This window comes from Procambarus clarkii, chromosome 31, assembly GCF_040958095.1.
Source record: "Procambarus clarkii isolate CNS0578487 chromosome 31, FALCON_Pclarkii_2.0, whole genome shotgun sequence".
Classification (NCBI taxonomy): Eukaryota; Metazoa; Arthropoda; class Malacostraca; order Decapoda; family Cambaridae; genus Procambarus; species Procambarus clarkii.
This window is the reverse complement of record NC_091180.1, coordinates 16,269,833-16,284,351: the sequence shown is the minus strand read 5'-3', so window position 1 is coordinate 16,284,351 and position 14,519 is coordinate 16,269,833. Positions and strand designations below refer to the sequence as shown.

Genomic DNA, 14,519 nt, shown 5'->3' with positions numbered 1-14,519 from the left:
GAGCCCATTCTCTCACAGTCACCAACTGGCTTGTTACTGGAAGATGACTGGGAAAATATTACTTCAAGTGGTGGTGGTGATTCTGCACTTTTACTCAATTTAAGCTGGTACAAGTCTATGAGTAGACTTAGTGCATTAGATAATTTGGCAGCAACCACAGGTCTTAATGGGGTTTCTGGTACTTTAACTGGATGTTGGATGTTTCTTGTCCTTATGGTGGGCCTGTGTATGTCTTGGGCACCTTTCCAGTCACTGACCTCATCCTTTCTCAAGCCCCGGGTTTCCAGCCTTCTCACCCCATGGTTCAGCCCCTTCAGTCTTTGTTACTTCATTAATCTGTTTCTTTCAGCCCAAAGATGGGTTCCTCTCTGAGGCAACATTAGCAACATGCATCGAAAGCTACCGAGGACTAGCCAGAAATCAAACGTTGAATATAATGAAGCTCCCTTTTCTTGGCAGCCTCAGTAACTCTCTGTAACCACCTTTATTTTCCATAGGAATTAGGTGTGTTTTGTAGGCAACACATCAGTGAGGAGGCAGACAAGCTGCACCCCTAAGCTGCCACCTGGAGGTGTACTTGGGTACTTGTGAATAGTTTGTTGACAATGGGCAAATTACCTCTCCCTTTTTTTAATTTTCTCTCTCTCTAATTATGAGCACACCAGATGCTCAAGATTTGGACTTGCATAGACCTGGTGTTTGGTAGGCCTATGCAAGTCCAAAGATATTTTAGTTTTGTGGATGTCTGGTACCAGAGCCAATGACCTTGGAAGCTAATGGTATCACCTTCAAATGGGCATTTCATAACACTCACTGCTTGGTATTTACGTGTACTGCTAGTATTTCGGATCTCCCTGTAACTCGAATGAATGTCTGCCTCATATTACTGGCTATCATTTACTCATGACACGAATAATAGTGAAAACAAGAAATGAGAAAGCACGTGGCTTTACCTCGGCATCCAGCCATAACTCTGCCATCCACTTGTGATACAAATACTAGTGTGGAAACACTGAATGAGAAATCATGCTGCCTATGTACCTCGGCAGCCAGCAGTGAAGGAATCATCTCCCGGTTGCAAGATAGGTTGACCAGTAGTCTCAAACTCTGCAGCTGAATGTGGAGGTTCTTGCTGTCCACAAGATGATACAGTCTGTCAAAGCAAAGGATAAGGACTTTAAACTCACTCACAAATCAAACATATCTGATAAATCTTATGAAGTGTTAAATCCTAAAAATAAAATGTAATAAGAGCAATTTACAATCAAGTTTCAAAGATGGAAAAAATAGATGACATACAAGGGCATTCCATAATCCTTACCCATGTCTGATGGAAAACAAACATTGTACTGCTCCTGAGCCTTTAACTTGCAAAATACACTTCACCCTCAAAAATCTTAATTTCTACTTAAGACTAAATCTTCCCACCAGGTTTTCCGTCTAAAAATTAAAATACAGAATCAGAAAAAAAAACAGAATCCAAGAACCAACACTGTGAAAGTTTGGATCATTGTTTCATTGTGTAATTTCTATCAAATTGTGGTTTTACTTATATTTGCTAATGTTGTTCTTTTATAAATATTATTTAAAGTAATGTATCTATATTTTAAGAATGATTTACTAGGCCTGTATTGTACTATAAATAATACAAAAAGTTTTATTCCATAACATCCAGACTTAATTTGAGGACACACATACTAACCATGTAGTTTCCTTGTGTGCTAGATGGTCTGACCTGTTATTGCTCAAGCATTTTCATCGGTTTTTCTTCCAACATTTGCAAGGTGAAGCCATGTTGTGTGGCAAGAGTAGTATGGGTGCATCAGAGAAGGGTAAGAACTTCCTTCCCATGGATAATAAGGCTGAGTTATTAGAAGTGACATTAAAGCATTAAAACCTTTTCAGCATAAAGATTTGGATGTTGTTGGTTATCAATGTTACATGAAGCACTGTAATCTGTGGATGGATATTGGTATTGCATACAGCCTGTAGCTGAAAGGATGGCATTACCCATGGGCATGAGGACTTAAGGCCAGTTCATGTAAACAACAATAGTTTAACAGATGTCATGACAGTACTGTAAATACATTTTGCTGCTTCTGGGTTATTATGACCTAAAAGAAGGTAGGTGACATATATTTTGTACTTTTAAACATATTCATTATTTTTAGGCACACAATCATTATTTCTGAACTCATTAGCTTTCCAGTGTATTGTCTTCAGAATCACAGACACAAAACAAATCTGCCAGACCTTTCGGCTGGTGCAAGCCTACCAACACCAGTATCAGAATTTTGGTGTGCTTATGGAGGCCAAAAGAGCATGATGACCTAAGATCAACCTCATAGCCAAATACTGTATAGCTTTCCATAAAGCACAGGTGAAGCAAAATAATTATGTATCTCTATGAAAGAAAGAAAAGTTTCAAAACTTTTTAAAAACATTTTAATATTTTTTGGGTAGCAAAAACACTTCAAAATTGACACAATAGAATACAAAAGCAAAGTTTTTAAATCCAGAATTTGGAGTATCCTGAAAGGGTGCAGAATGAGTCTGGATTCTTTAGATTACACTATACAGTATATTAAATCTTCCTTCCATAATGTAATACTGTACTAACATTGTGGGAGAGGCTATGGGTAGTCTCTGTTGAGTGGCCTTACTTCCCACATCCTTTTGAGTTCTACAACCAGTCTTTATTTAAGCTAGAACATAATCTTTTGCCCTATAGTATATTACAAATCTTCCCCTCATTTGTTCACCTGTGCAAGAGTGGACAATATTTGTTGTGCCACTGAGTGACTAACCTGTGCAAGAGTGGACAGTACTCATCATGCCACTCAGTGATAGTGGCAATATTCGTAAGCACCACCAGAGATGCGAGTCGCAAGGCATCGTCTGCATGACTATTTTGAACGTAACTCATTAGTATAGGAAGGCAATCCTGGAAAAAAGAAGCGAAAGAATGGTAATAATCGAACTCTTTGAATAAGAGAATTCCAACTTTCAATCCAAAATATATTGCTAAAAGTTATTTAAACTACTGTAACTTGATACTCTCTATATATAACAAATGTATTTAGAACTTTAGTACTGTATTTCATTTTTATATACTAGGTTTTCTACTACAGAATATTCACAAAGTAACACTTTATGCCCACAAATTGAATGACCAATGACACATTTCAACAAGCTACTTGAAAAGTTTGAATACTATGCATCAAAGTAGTTTAAGACTACTATGATGCATAGTAGTCTTAAACTACTATGCATCATAGTAGTTTTTTTGTGAATAGTGGATATCTATCCACTATTCACAAAAAAATTACAGGTTTGCAATAAAGGCCCCCCCCCATTTGACTGAAGGCAAATGGGGAACTGAGCCCCCGAGACAAGTGCACCAGACAAAGACCCGGCACCTCCACATGCTCCTCAAGCCAGTCCAAGGACAGCTCGAGAGGGGAAAAGAAATGCAAGACCAAGGTCAAATGCCCACGGGTGCACAAATCCTCAGACACCAAGGAAACCGAAAGGGAGGGAACCTGTATGTGAAGCTGCACAAAGCCAACATCCTGAGGAAGCAGGGGCGAACAAACACATTATCCATTGCATTGCACCAAAGAACAAATGCTGTTTTGAGAGTTGTCCGTTTTTTAATTAGGTTGTATTTTAATGTTTTTTAACGTTTTCATCACTTTTTGTGTTTTGAAATGAAAAAAGTTGAGTTTGAAAACATTTTGACATTAACTTTACTTGAAAATTTATAAAAACAACAAAAATATTTCCTTACAGTGCAGAGGTTAAGGAGCTCAAACTTTCTTTCCCCCCCCCCCTGATAAATCTGCACAACAGTAAAATCTCCCTCCACTCAAGCGCGCGGGTCCGACAAAACCCATGCTATGACCCCAATGAAAAGAAAGGGGCAATCTGCCAGCCAGGAAGACTCCGGTACATCGTAACACACCCAATAGGTAAAGTAGAACTGAACTCAAAAGAAAACAAATCCATCATCGAAGCGGAATCTGGGTCTCACAGGAGGTAAGCCCCGAGAGCCTCTCGCCCCTCTTTAGGCAGGATTTGAGAAGCCGAAAACCTCCAGAAAAAAGGAACCAAAGAACCCAAAGGATCCCGCAACCAAACCCAGGGAGTAGCCAAACCCAAATCATACTCATATAGGAAATTGGGATAAGAAAACCCCTCCCCCCTTATAACAAAAAGCCCCGTGACAAGGGTACTAACACCCAAATGGCGTCAAATGGGGCCCAGGCACCCCAAGTCACCTCCTCCCCAGCCCCAGAATCGTCCACACCAGGATCCGGGGCAGAGCCATCCTGCACACCCTCAGCCCCTGAAGAAAAGACTGAGTCCAGGAAGAAAGGCTGAGAAGAAGGAGGGTCCACTGGTAAGACCCGAAAACCTTAGCAGGAGGAGCACGCTTGAATGCCTCTGTTTCCAACCTGGATGGGGCAGCCCCTGAAGCCGCCCAAGTCTCACAACCATCTAAACCCAGCCCTGACCCCAAAACCCTCACACTTTTTGGGATTCAGGAGTAGAAGTGGGGAAAAGAGCAGGACGAACACCAACCAGGGAAGGACTCGGGAGTGGGGACGAAACCAAAGTTTAAGCAACTTACGCCCCCAAGTCTGGGTCCCTATAACCCAAACGGGACAGCATCAGGGCATCCGAATGAGCAACCAACCTAGCGCGCAGCAGCAACCAATACTTTGCATGCAATGCCGAAGCCGCCTGTACCCAAACATCAGTATCAGTGGAATGGATAAACTGAAGTACAAGCAAGGAACACGACTCACAAGACTTCTGGTCAAGGGTGTCATTGACCCAACAGGCACCATGACGGAAGCAAAACAAGTGAATGTCACCCTGCGACAAGAGAACAGAGCAACCTTCAAACTCGCAGTCAGTGAGTTGGAACCCAGAGGATGTGTCCATTGGCCCAATGAGCCCCAATGGGGTTTTCCATGGCCCCTTCGGCAGACTGCTAAGGGAAGCCTAGACAAGAAACTGCTAACTGGTTAGGCCAAAACTACCAAGAGAGCTGCTAAAAACTGAACACCTGCGACATGTGCAATCACAGGGCCTAGAGGAACACCGATACAACAGAAGGTGGATCAGAACCAAGGGGGCAGATCCACACCAGGCAAAATAGACAAAAAGAAAAAGAAAAAGAAAACCCCGCCAAAGCACAACATCCCTAAAAGGAACAGAACTGGTCACTGTGTAATTGCCTAAGTGTAATTACCTAAGTGTAGTTACAGGATGAGAGCTACGCTCGTGGTGTCCCGTCTTCCCCAGCACTCTTTGTCATATAACACTTCGAAAGTACTGACGGTTTTGGCCTTTACCATCTGCTCACCTACCTTGTTCCAACCGTCTACCACTCTATTTACGAAAGTGAATTTTCTCACGTTCCTTTGGCTGCTTTGTTTAGTTAGTTTAAATCTATGACCTCTTGTTCCCGAAGTTCCAGGTCTCAGGAAGTCTTCCTTATCAATTTTATCGATTCCTGTCACTATCTTGTAGGCAGTGATCATAGCGCCTCTTTTTCTTCTATCTTTTAGTTTTTGCATATTTAATGCCTCAAACCTCTTCTCGTAGCTCTTGCCCTTCAGTTCGGGGAGCCACTTAGTAGCATGTCTTTGCACCTTTCCCAGTTTGTTGATGTGCTTCTTAAGATATGGGTACCATACAACCACTGCATATTCTAGCTTTGGCCTAACAAAAGTCGTGAACAATTTCTTTAGTATTTCACCACCCATGTACAGTATTTAACACTTTCGCGCTTTAGATTAGAGATAACTCGTCGCCGTTTTTTCTTACGATTCCGCATAACAGCCTACTTTTCTCGTCCATCGAAAAAATATTTCTATAAATTCCATTTTTTAACCGAAATGGATGGGGATACTCTCAGATTGGCCTTAGCCTTATGACTCAGCCTTATTGGCGTGGAACAGCGAGGAATGGCCAACAACAACAAGTATACCACATGTTCCCGACATAGATGCCAGCGCAGCTCCTCCTGCTGACGCGGCAGTTTCAACACCCGGCCCATCTGGTGCGAGGCGTCCTCTGTTCACCTCAACACCTCAAGCCCACTCATCAACCACAAATTCTGAAATGGACATTGAGGACATAGAACCACTTGATGTTTCTGATTTCATAGAAGATTCTACTACAAGTTTGGTGGTTCCTGTAGAAGACAATATTCCTGCAGTGCATCCAAGAAATACAAGAATTATAGATTCAGAACAACGTCTCAACTACAAGTTGACGCATGAACTCGTGCACTTGGCTAAAAAAAGAAGATGCCATGTTTGTTTCAAGTCTGGCAAAAGGAGGGACGTGATATATGGATGTAAAACTTGTGATGTGGCACTGTGCGCTGCGCCTTGCTACACAAGGTACCACCGAAGAAAGATATTTTGGGTGGAGAAAAAATAACCACCGGCAACAGCTTCACTCCACCTAAGAAACATCAGATGAGCAACTTCAGGATCAGAAGCCTGAAGATGGTGGAGTGAAAAAAAATTCCTCAACTGTTGATCTTCAATCAACATAGACAGGGTAAGTACACCTATTTGGAATTTTTTATCATCTATAAGAAGTTATATTATATACGTTTTGTAGAGAATTTATTTGCGAATTTTTTGGTACCAGAATGAATATTATATCACATAAACTTCTATGAGTAAAAAAAAAAACACAAAGTATGTTTGGGGGTGTGGCGGGTGTGGCTCTGGGTGTGGCGGCCGTGTGGCAGTGGGTTCCCTTTAGCCGTTGATATATCCAACACGTGGGAAATATTTGTATGTGTTATGTATATGTCTGTGTAGGGAATTTTACTGCGATCACTGTCATACAAATTATAATATGTTTCAACAAGTATAAACATGACAAACATCAAACGAACGAAAACAATGCGTTCGTTTCTGCCGCGAACGCATACTGAGCGACGTGGTTCTATATTTGGCGCTTCTCTTACACATGCTTTGTACAAATGTTATACATTTCATCTTATAGAAAATTTTACTGCGAACACATTGGTATAAAAAAGAAATACGTACATAGAAAAGTAGGGTCAGGAAACGTATAAACTTTCCAAGCATGATTTCCCCCCGTGTTTTCGCCAGTGCGCTCGCGGCTAACTACTCCCCACTTCACACACTCTTGCGGGTGGGCAATTACCTATATTAAACATTCATATGCATATGTCCGTGTAGAGAATTTTATTGCGATTCCAATGATACCAAAATTAGCGATGTAGGACAACTGTAGGCTTCGCAACCATTAAGAGAGTGGAAACATTTTGTTGCTGTTTGGCGCTCTCGGCGAGTGATCTGCATAGTTTTTTATTTGGTGTTGATACTCCTTATGCTTGGGCGGCATTTTATAGGTATGCTCTTATAGACAATTTCATTGCGAACACAGTGATACCAAATGTAAATACGTGCGCCTTCAATTATTGTCAGGACAGTCAAAAGAGTGTACACTTTTTCGGTCTTACCGCATAGGCGCGCGAAGTGCTGAAAGCATCTGGGGTATTGATTTTTTTTGAGCGCCGAGAGCGCGAAAGTGTTAAAAGCAATTCTGAAGTTAGAAAGCGTAGCATAGCCTCCTCGTACAACGTTCTTTATGTGGTCCTCAGGTGATAGTTTTCTATCTAGAACCACCCCTAGATCTCTTTCTTTATCATAAGTCTTTAAAGATTTTCCACATAATTTATAGGTTGTGTGGGGTCTATGTTCTCCCATTCCACATTCCATAACATGACATTTATGTACATTAAATTCCATTTGCCAAGTGGTGCTCCATATACTTATTTTGTCCAGGTCTTCTTGAAGGGCATTACAATCATCTAAGTTTCTTATCTTCCCTATTATCTTAGCATCATCAGCAAACATGTTCATATAATTCTGCATTCTATCTAGCAGATCATTTATGTAGACAATGGATATTACCGGTGCAAGAACTGAACTCTGTGGTACTCCACTTGTGACATTTCTCCAGTCCAATACATTGCCTCTGATTACTGCCCTCATTTTTCTATCAATTACAAACTTTTTCATCCATGTTAGAAGCTTACCTGTCACCCCTCCAATATGTTCCAGTTTCCAGAAAAACCTCTTATGTGGAACTCTGTTCCCTGAAAGTTGAAGTCCCCCAGTACTAATAATCGGGATTTATCTTTTGTCTGCTCTTACCATAATCTCTCTCTATAATCATAATCTCTGTGTATAATGAGAGACAAGCTGCACAGTACCTTGTGCCCCTACCAGCAATGACACCACCACCTACCCAAGGTCAAATAGTGGCTATGAACACTCCAACTGGCCCCAAGGACAGGCAATTGCCTAGCAGCAAAAAGACCCCTACGGAAGCGGTTCCCGAATACCCTGTGGAAGATAACCCCAGAAAGCAAGGGCAGTAATTACATAGGGCTTAGGGAAGGTGGCCCTAGGCACATGCAGCCCCAGTACTGATGAATTACTCCTGGCCTGCACACCGCACTGCAGAAATACACCACAAGACACAAAACTGCACTGAAACAGAGGCCAGAGTCGACGACTGCCACAGTCGGACATCAGCCAAGAACTAAATGGTGGAGCAGCCTGAATGGCTGCTCCACCCTCCCTCCTCCCAGTGGGAAGGGGAGTTGAACGGATGAGCGCCACAACAGTGGGTTAAGATGTTTGCTTGTTTTAGTATTTGGGGAGTTCTGTTTCTCTGTTCAGTCTTCGGTAGCAATTAAAATTTTTTTTACCATGTGGGGTTTGTTTTGTTATGCCTACCTTTCTGGGTGCCAAACCAAAGTCGATGCAGACCTGGAATGCTTCCAAATACATGAGGATTTCCATAGGCCATTGCTCCTAGTACCTCTCTGAGGGGGCCAGGTTCTGGCTCGTGGTCCCCGGTAGGCAAGAACTCCAATCGACTGATACCACAGTCTAATATAAACATTTCAGCCCAGTAAGCTCCAAGGAGCCATAGGGGCTCCCCACAGAAAACCCCCAGATTTCAAAAACTTTACTAATTTTGTGCACACCATGGAGGCCTGACAGCTGAGTGGACAGCGCTTCAGATTTGTAGTCCTGAGGTTCTGGGTTCGCTCCCCATTGGAGGCAGAAACAAATGGGCAGAGTTTCTTTCACCCTGATGCCCCTGTTACCTAGTAGTAAATAGGTACCTGGGAGTTAGACAGCTGCTACCGGCTGCTGCTTGGGGATGTGTAACAAAAAGGAGACCTGGTCGAGGACCGGGCCGCAGGGACGCTAAGCCCCGAAATAATCTCAAGATAACTCAAAATAACTGTGAGGTTGCCAGACAGTAGTTATTGGGTCCATGGATAAATATTAACCATGGAGCCATATTTAACCTTCAAGGGTTAATATGATTCCAATTACATTTTTAATGATTTTTGAAGATCGGACAACATTACAAGAAATACTAAAGGGCCTTTAGTAAAGCTACTGAGCACATTTAAAGCCAAATTCTATATTTAATTCTAATTTTGAGATTTCCTAGTTTTCGTTCACAAATATTGGTCCTTTTTCCTTTCAAAACAAGGTTTCAAGGCTAAGGCATGGGAAATATGAAAGATGTAGTTAAATCTCCTTCCAGACAGGTTTTCTTGGGAGTTGTCCTTCAAATGACAGATTGAAATTAAAATTTTGCTCTGTGAAATCAGCCCATAGAGCATGGGAAATATTAAGGTATAAATGGTAACTGTTAATGTGGCTCAAATCCCATTTTTTATATTTCTTGTAGATGGACTCAACATTACAAGAAACAGTTGGAGCCTTGGGAAAACTATTGAGAATATTGAAACTAAATTCTATGGTTTGCTTTCATTTTCAGGTGGGAAGATTTTCATTCACTCAGGTATAGCCCTGCTACCTTTTGAAAATGAGTTTTGAGGATAGGGATGCGAGAAATCAGCAAAATGCAAAAAAAAATTTGCAGATGTGTTCATTTGGTAGTTGTCTATTATATTATAGGTTGAAATGAAAAATTATTAAGTGAAAATTAGCCCATAGGGCATGGGAAATGCATCCTAGAGGCATCTCCAGTTGCAACAAATCCCTCACTGCAATGAATTGGATTTGGTCCCATATAGTTAGTTCGTGGAACCGAGGCTGTACTGTAGTTAACTACTCACTCAATAACTCACTGACATACTGTGTATCTTAGTGTGCCAATGACTTGTGAGGATTAATTAAGTACTAAAACACCCAATTCACTGCTAAACATGAAGAAAAAGTCTCAATACTGCAAATGGAACATAAAAAGTCACTAAACTCGCATATTAATGATGTGGAATGGTGAGTCATCTCCTTCCCTCTTCCATTCCCACCTCTCAATTACTGCTCCATCCACTTTATGCACCTCTCCAACTCAATGCCAGTTAAACACCTCCCGTGACCTCGCTTTTATCTACCTCAACTTGCTATCTAAAACTTTCATAGTTTTGATGTGATAATGGCCCATGACGAATATACATATTACCACATTTCAATGTTTCTGAGGCATGAGTTTAATTGTTATTTGTTGAACTGCTTAAAAGTGTGAATAAATTAAAATCTTCAACAAAAACACAAATACAGTACGGTAGCACGATATTAACGAGCCTACATGAAAGACCAATAGACATCATTAAACACAGCTAAATTTAATGCCACAAGAAGGTAACTTTAAACTCACTCTGGCCTGCCTTATGTTTTCTTCTGACAGGACCACGTTCCCCAGAGTCTGGACTGCTGGTAACCGAACCTCCGCATCACCAAGAAGGCTCGTCAACCGATGGATACAACCTGTCTCTCGCAAAAAATCCTGTAAATTGCACAGCTTATTTAGTAAATCATGCTTATGTTATGATTTACTAAAGAAAATCCTACAAACTAAGTAGAAAAGCAAGAATATATAAAACTGCAGAAAACCTATTCACCCATGTGAGGCACCTCCAATTTATACTCAATTAAAATTTAAAGAATCCAGTGTTCCCATATGATTTGAACATTCTGGATTACAAAGATGTCACCCTTATTTTTAATGTACTGTACTTTTGAAGGCTTCCCCTTATGTGCTCAATGGAGAATTATTTGCCCCTGCCCTTCCTTGTAATGTGTGTTCATGACAGCTTTATTGAGAGGTTTCAAAATTATTAGTGGCTGTTATCACTCTGGTTAACAATACTTGGACCCAATTAGCAGAGATTCTCCATATTTGTGCTATTACAATATGAAAATGCTCTTGGTGCAAATATGTGCCAATGTGGGTTCCAATAATTTTAGTTCCTGTTCCTCCTTATTTACAGTGGTATCTGCTTCATACACCCTGCCAAAAGTTTTTGCTGCACTCCTGTGTGTTGTCATGGCATTTCTATTGTGTTGAGCATACTGGCATGGAAGCTTAGATCACCTTTAGTGCTTTCTCTCTTTTCTATCCTCTCACTTTCTTTATCACACTCAGCTCAGACTTCCCTTTTTAAGTCTGCTTTCTTGCTGGCTCTAGCTTCTGGTAATCTAATTTGCAAACTTCATGTTCTTTGCCACAAAAAAAGGGGTTTGTTTCTTTTGTCCTGGGAAGTTCTTCTTCTCATCTCCACCCTCCTTTACTCCTTTTAGCTAAGAATGAATCCTTTGCTTTTCGAAGGAGTCATCTAGTGGTGGACACTTCATTTGTCAAGCCTGAGATGCACCATGCTCTCTATTCTGCAGCCATAATGATATTATTTGTGTTATGTTCCCAAGCTTTTTATCAATCTCATTTTCATGGTGCCTTGTTCTAGGGCCAGGCTTTCTCTAGTTATTTATAAATTGGTTAGAGTCAGAGTCAGCCAAATTAATGAGCATCAGAGTAAACATGTGTACAGGTATGCTGTTATATGCTGTCTTCTTTACTAATGTGACTGGCAAATATTTGGGCACAGGGTTTGTGGCAGTCTAAAAGTTTTGGTTGCTCATTACCTTCTGGATATTCCATGTTCTTGCCAAGCCTGTGTGGCACTTGGATGCCTTTTCAAGTTACTGATTTCATCTTTACCCATGCTCTGGGCTTTTGGTCTTTTCACCCCTTCCCACAAGTCAGCCCTCCATATTGTTTTTCTATCTTAATGACAGTTTTCTCTCTTAAGTACTACTGGGACTATGCACTGTGAAGCAACTGATGGCTAGCCCGGAAATCAAGCAGCCTCAGGAACTCTCCGTACTCACCATCCTTGCCCTTCTTCCCAATGGGAACCAAGTGCATTATGGCAACAGCATATGAGTGAAGCAAGCAGGCAGGTTGAACCCTTGAGTGACCTGAGCTGCCACCTATGCTAGTTGTGAGAAGGTTGGCTGGGTGTAATTACCCAAGTGTAGTTACAGAATGAGAGCTACGCTCGTGGTGTCCCGTCTTCCCAGCACTCTGTCATATAATGCTTTGAAATTACTGACAGTTTTGGCCTCTACCACCTTCTCACCTAACTTGTTCCAACCGTCTACCACTCTCTTTGCGAAAGTGAATTTTCTAATATTTCCTCGGCAGTTTTGTTTAGTTAGTTTAAATCAATGACCTTTTGTTCTTAAAGTTCCAAGTCTCCGGAATTCTTCCCTATCAATTTGATTGATTCCTGTAACTATTTTGTATGTAGTGATCATATTGCCTCTTTTTTCTATCTTCTAGTTTTGGCATACAGTATTTAATGCCTCTAACCTCTCCTCATAGCTCTTGTCCTTCAGTTTTGGAAGTCACTTAGTAGCATGTCTTTGCACATTTTCCAGTGTTGATGTGCTTCATCAACTTGGACACCAAACAACTGCTGCATATTCCAGCTTTGGCCTAACAAAAGTTGTGAACAATTTCCTTGGTAATTTGCCATCCATGTATTTAAAAGCAATTCTTAAGCTAGAAAGTGTAGTATAGGATCCTCACACAATGTTCTTTATATGGTCCTCAGGTGATAGTTTTCTATCTAGAACCACCCCTAGATCTCTTTCTTTATCAGAATTCTTTAAAGACTTCTCACATAATTTGTAGGTTGTGTGGGGTCTATGTTCTCCAATTCCACATTCCATAACATGGCATTTATTAACATTAAATTCCATTTGCAAAGTGGTGCTCCACATATTTGTCCAGGTCTTCTTGAAGGGCATGACAATCATCTAAGTTTCTTACCCTTCCTATTATCTTAGCATCATCAGCAAACATGTTCATATAATTCTGTATTCCATCAGGTAGATCGTTTATGTAGACAATGAATCTTTATTGGTGCAAGAACTGAACCCTATGCTATGCCACTTATGACATTTCTCCAGTCCAATACATTGCCTCCAACTACTGCCCTCATTTTTCTATCAGGTAGAAAAATTTTCATCCATGTTAGAAGCTTACCTGTCACCCCTCCAATATGTTCAAGTTTCCAAAACAACCTCTTATGTGGAACTCTGTCAAAAGCCTTTTTTAGGTCCAGATAGATGCAGTCAACCCAACCATCTTTTTCCTGAAAATCTCTGTGGCTAGATCATAGAAACTGAGTAAATTCATTACACAGGATCAAAAACCATACTGTTCGTCTGATATATCATTTTTCTCCAGGTGTTCTACCCAGTTACTTTTAATTATTTTTTCAAATATTTTGACTATTACACTTGTCAATGATACAGGTTTATAACTGAAGGGGTCTTCCCTGCCGCCACTTTTGTAAATTGAAACTATGTTAGCCTTTTTCCACACATCTGCTTCAATTCCTGTATACAGGAGTGCCTGAAAAATCAGGTGAAGTGGAATGCTGAGCTCAGATGCACATTACCTCAGAACCTATGGTGAAACTCCATCTGTGCCAACTGCTTTCTTACTTAGCTCCAAGAACATTTGTTTCACTTCATCTCTAGACACCTCTATGAGCTCTATGTTGTTCTCTGGAATTCTTATTGTGTCTGGTTCCCAGAAGATTTCATTTTGTCTAAACACACTTTGGTACGTTTCTTTTAATATTTCACACATTTCCTTTTTATATTCCGTGAATCTGTTTCCCATTTCAACCTCTGAATATTATCCTTTATCTGCAATTTGTTGTTAATGAATTATAGAATAAGCCGGTTCTGTTTTACATTTGTCCGCTATCCTCTTTTTAAAAATTCTTTCTCTCTCCTCACTGTCGGGTAGTTGTTGATACAATTACAGTGATACAGCAAGATGTTTCATGATATGCCTCGCCAAGTTTGAGATGTTCAGTTGCAGCTCGAAGATTACAAATTAACTATTGGTGGAAGAAAGAAATGTTAATGAGTTAAAGAGATAAAAGAAAATACTCATATCCAATGTGGATGGGCTTACAAGTCTAATGTACTGAAAGAAGTGGATGCAACCTCTATGTTTGAAGAGTGAATATGATAGTGAACATAGCCTCTAGAATATCTAGAGGCTTAAAAGCAGTAAACATCATTTGCTAAGGAGTTTGGGTCCAAACAGCCAGATCTTCTTCCCCATAAACACCGGTGGGTAACAATAAGTAGTTACCA

At 40.7% G+C, this 14,519-nt stretch overlaps 1 protein-coding gene across 1 annotated transcript in view; it reads right to left on the bottom strand.

The window, feature by feature from the left end:
• The window catches only part of LOC123758632 (uncharacterized), a 66,975-nt gene that overhangs the window by 39,994 nt on the left and 12,462 nt on the right, over positions 1-14,519 (bottom strand). The window contains exons 7-9 of the mRNA XM_045743129.2: positions 10,717-10,845; positions 2,808-2,944; positions 1,042-1,153 (exon numbers count right to left, since the gene is read on the bottom strand). Coding sequence (XP_045599085.2) covers positions 1,042-1,153; positions 2,808-2,944; positions 10,717-10,845 — 378 coding nt within the window. The remainder of the gene's footprint in view (positions 1-1,041; positions 1,154-2,807; positions 2,945-10,716; positions 10,846-14,519) is intronic.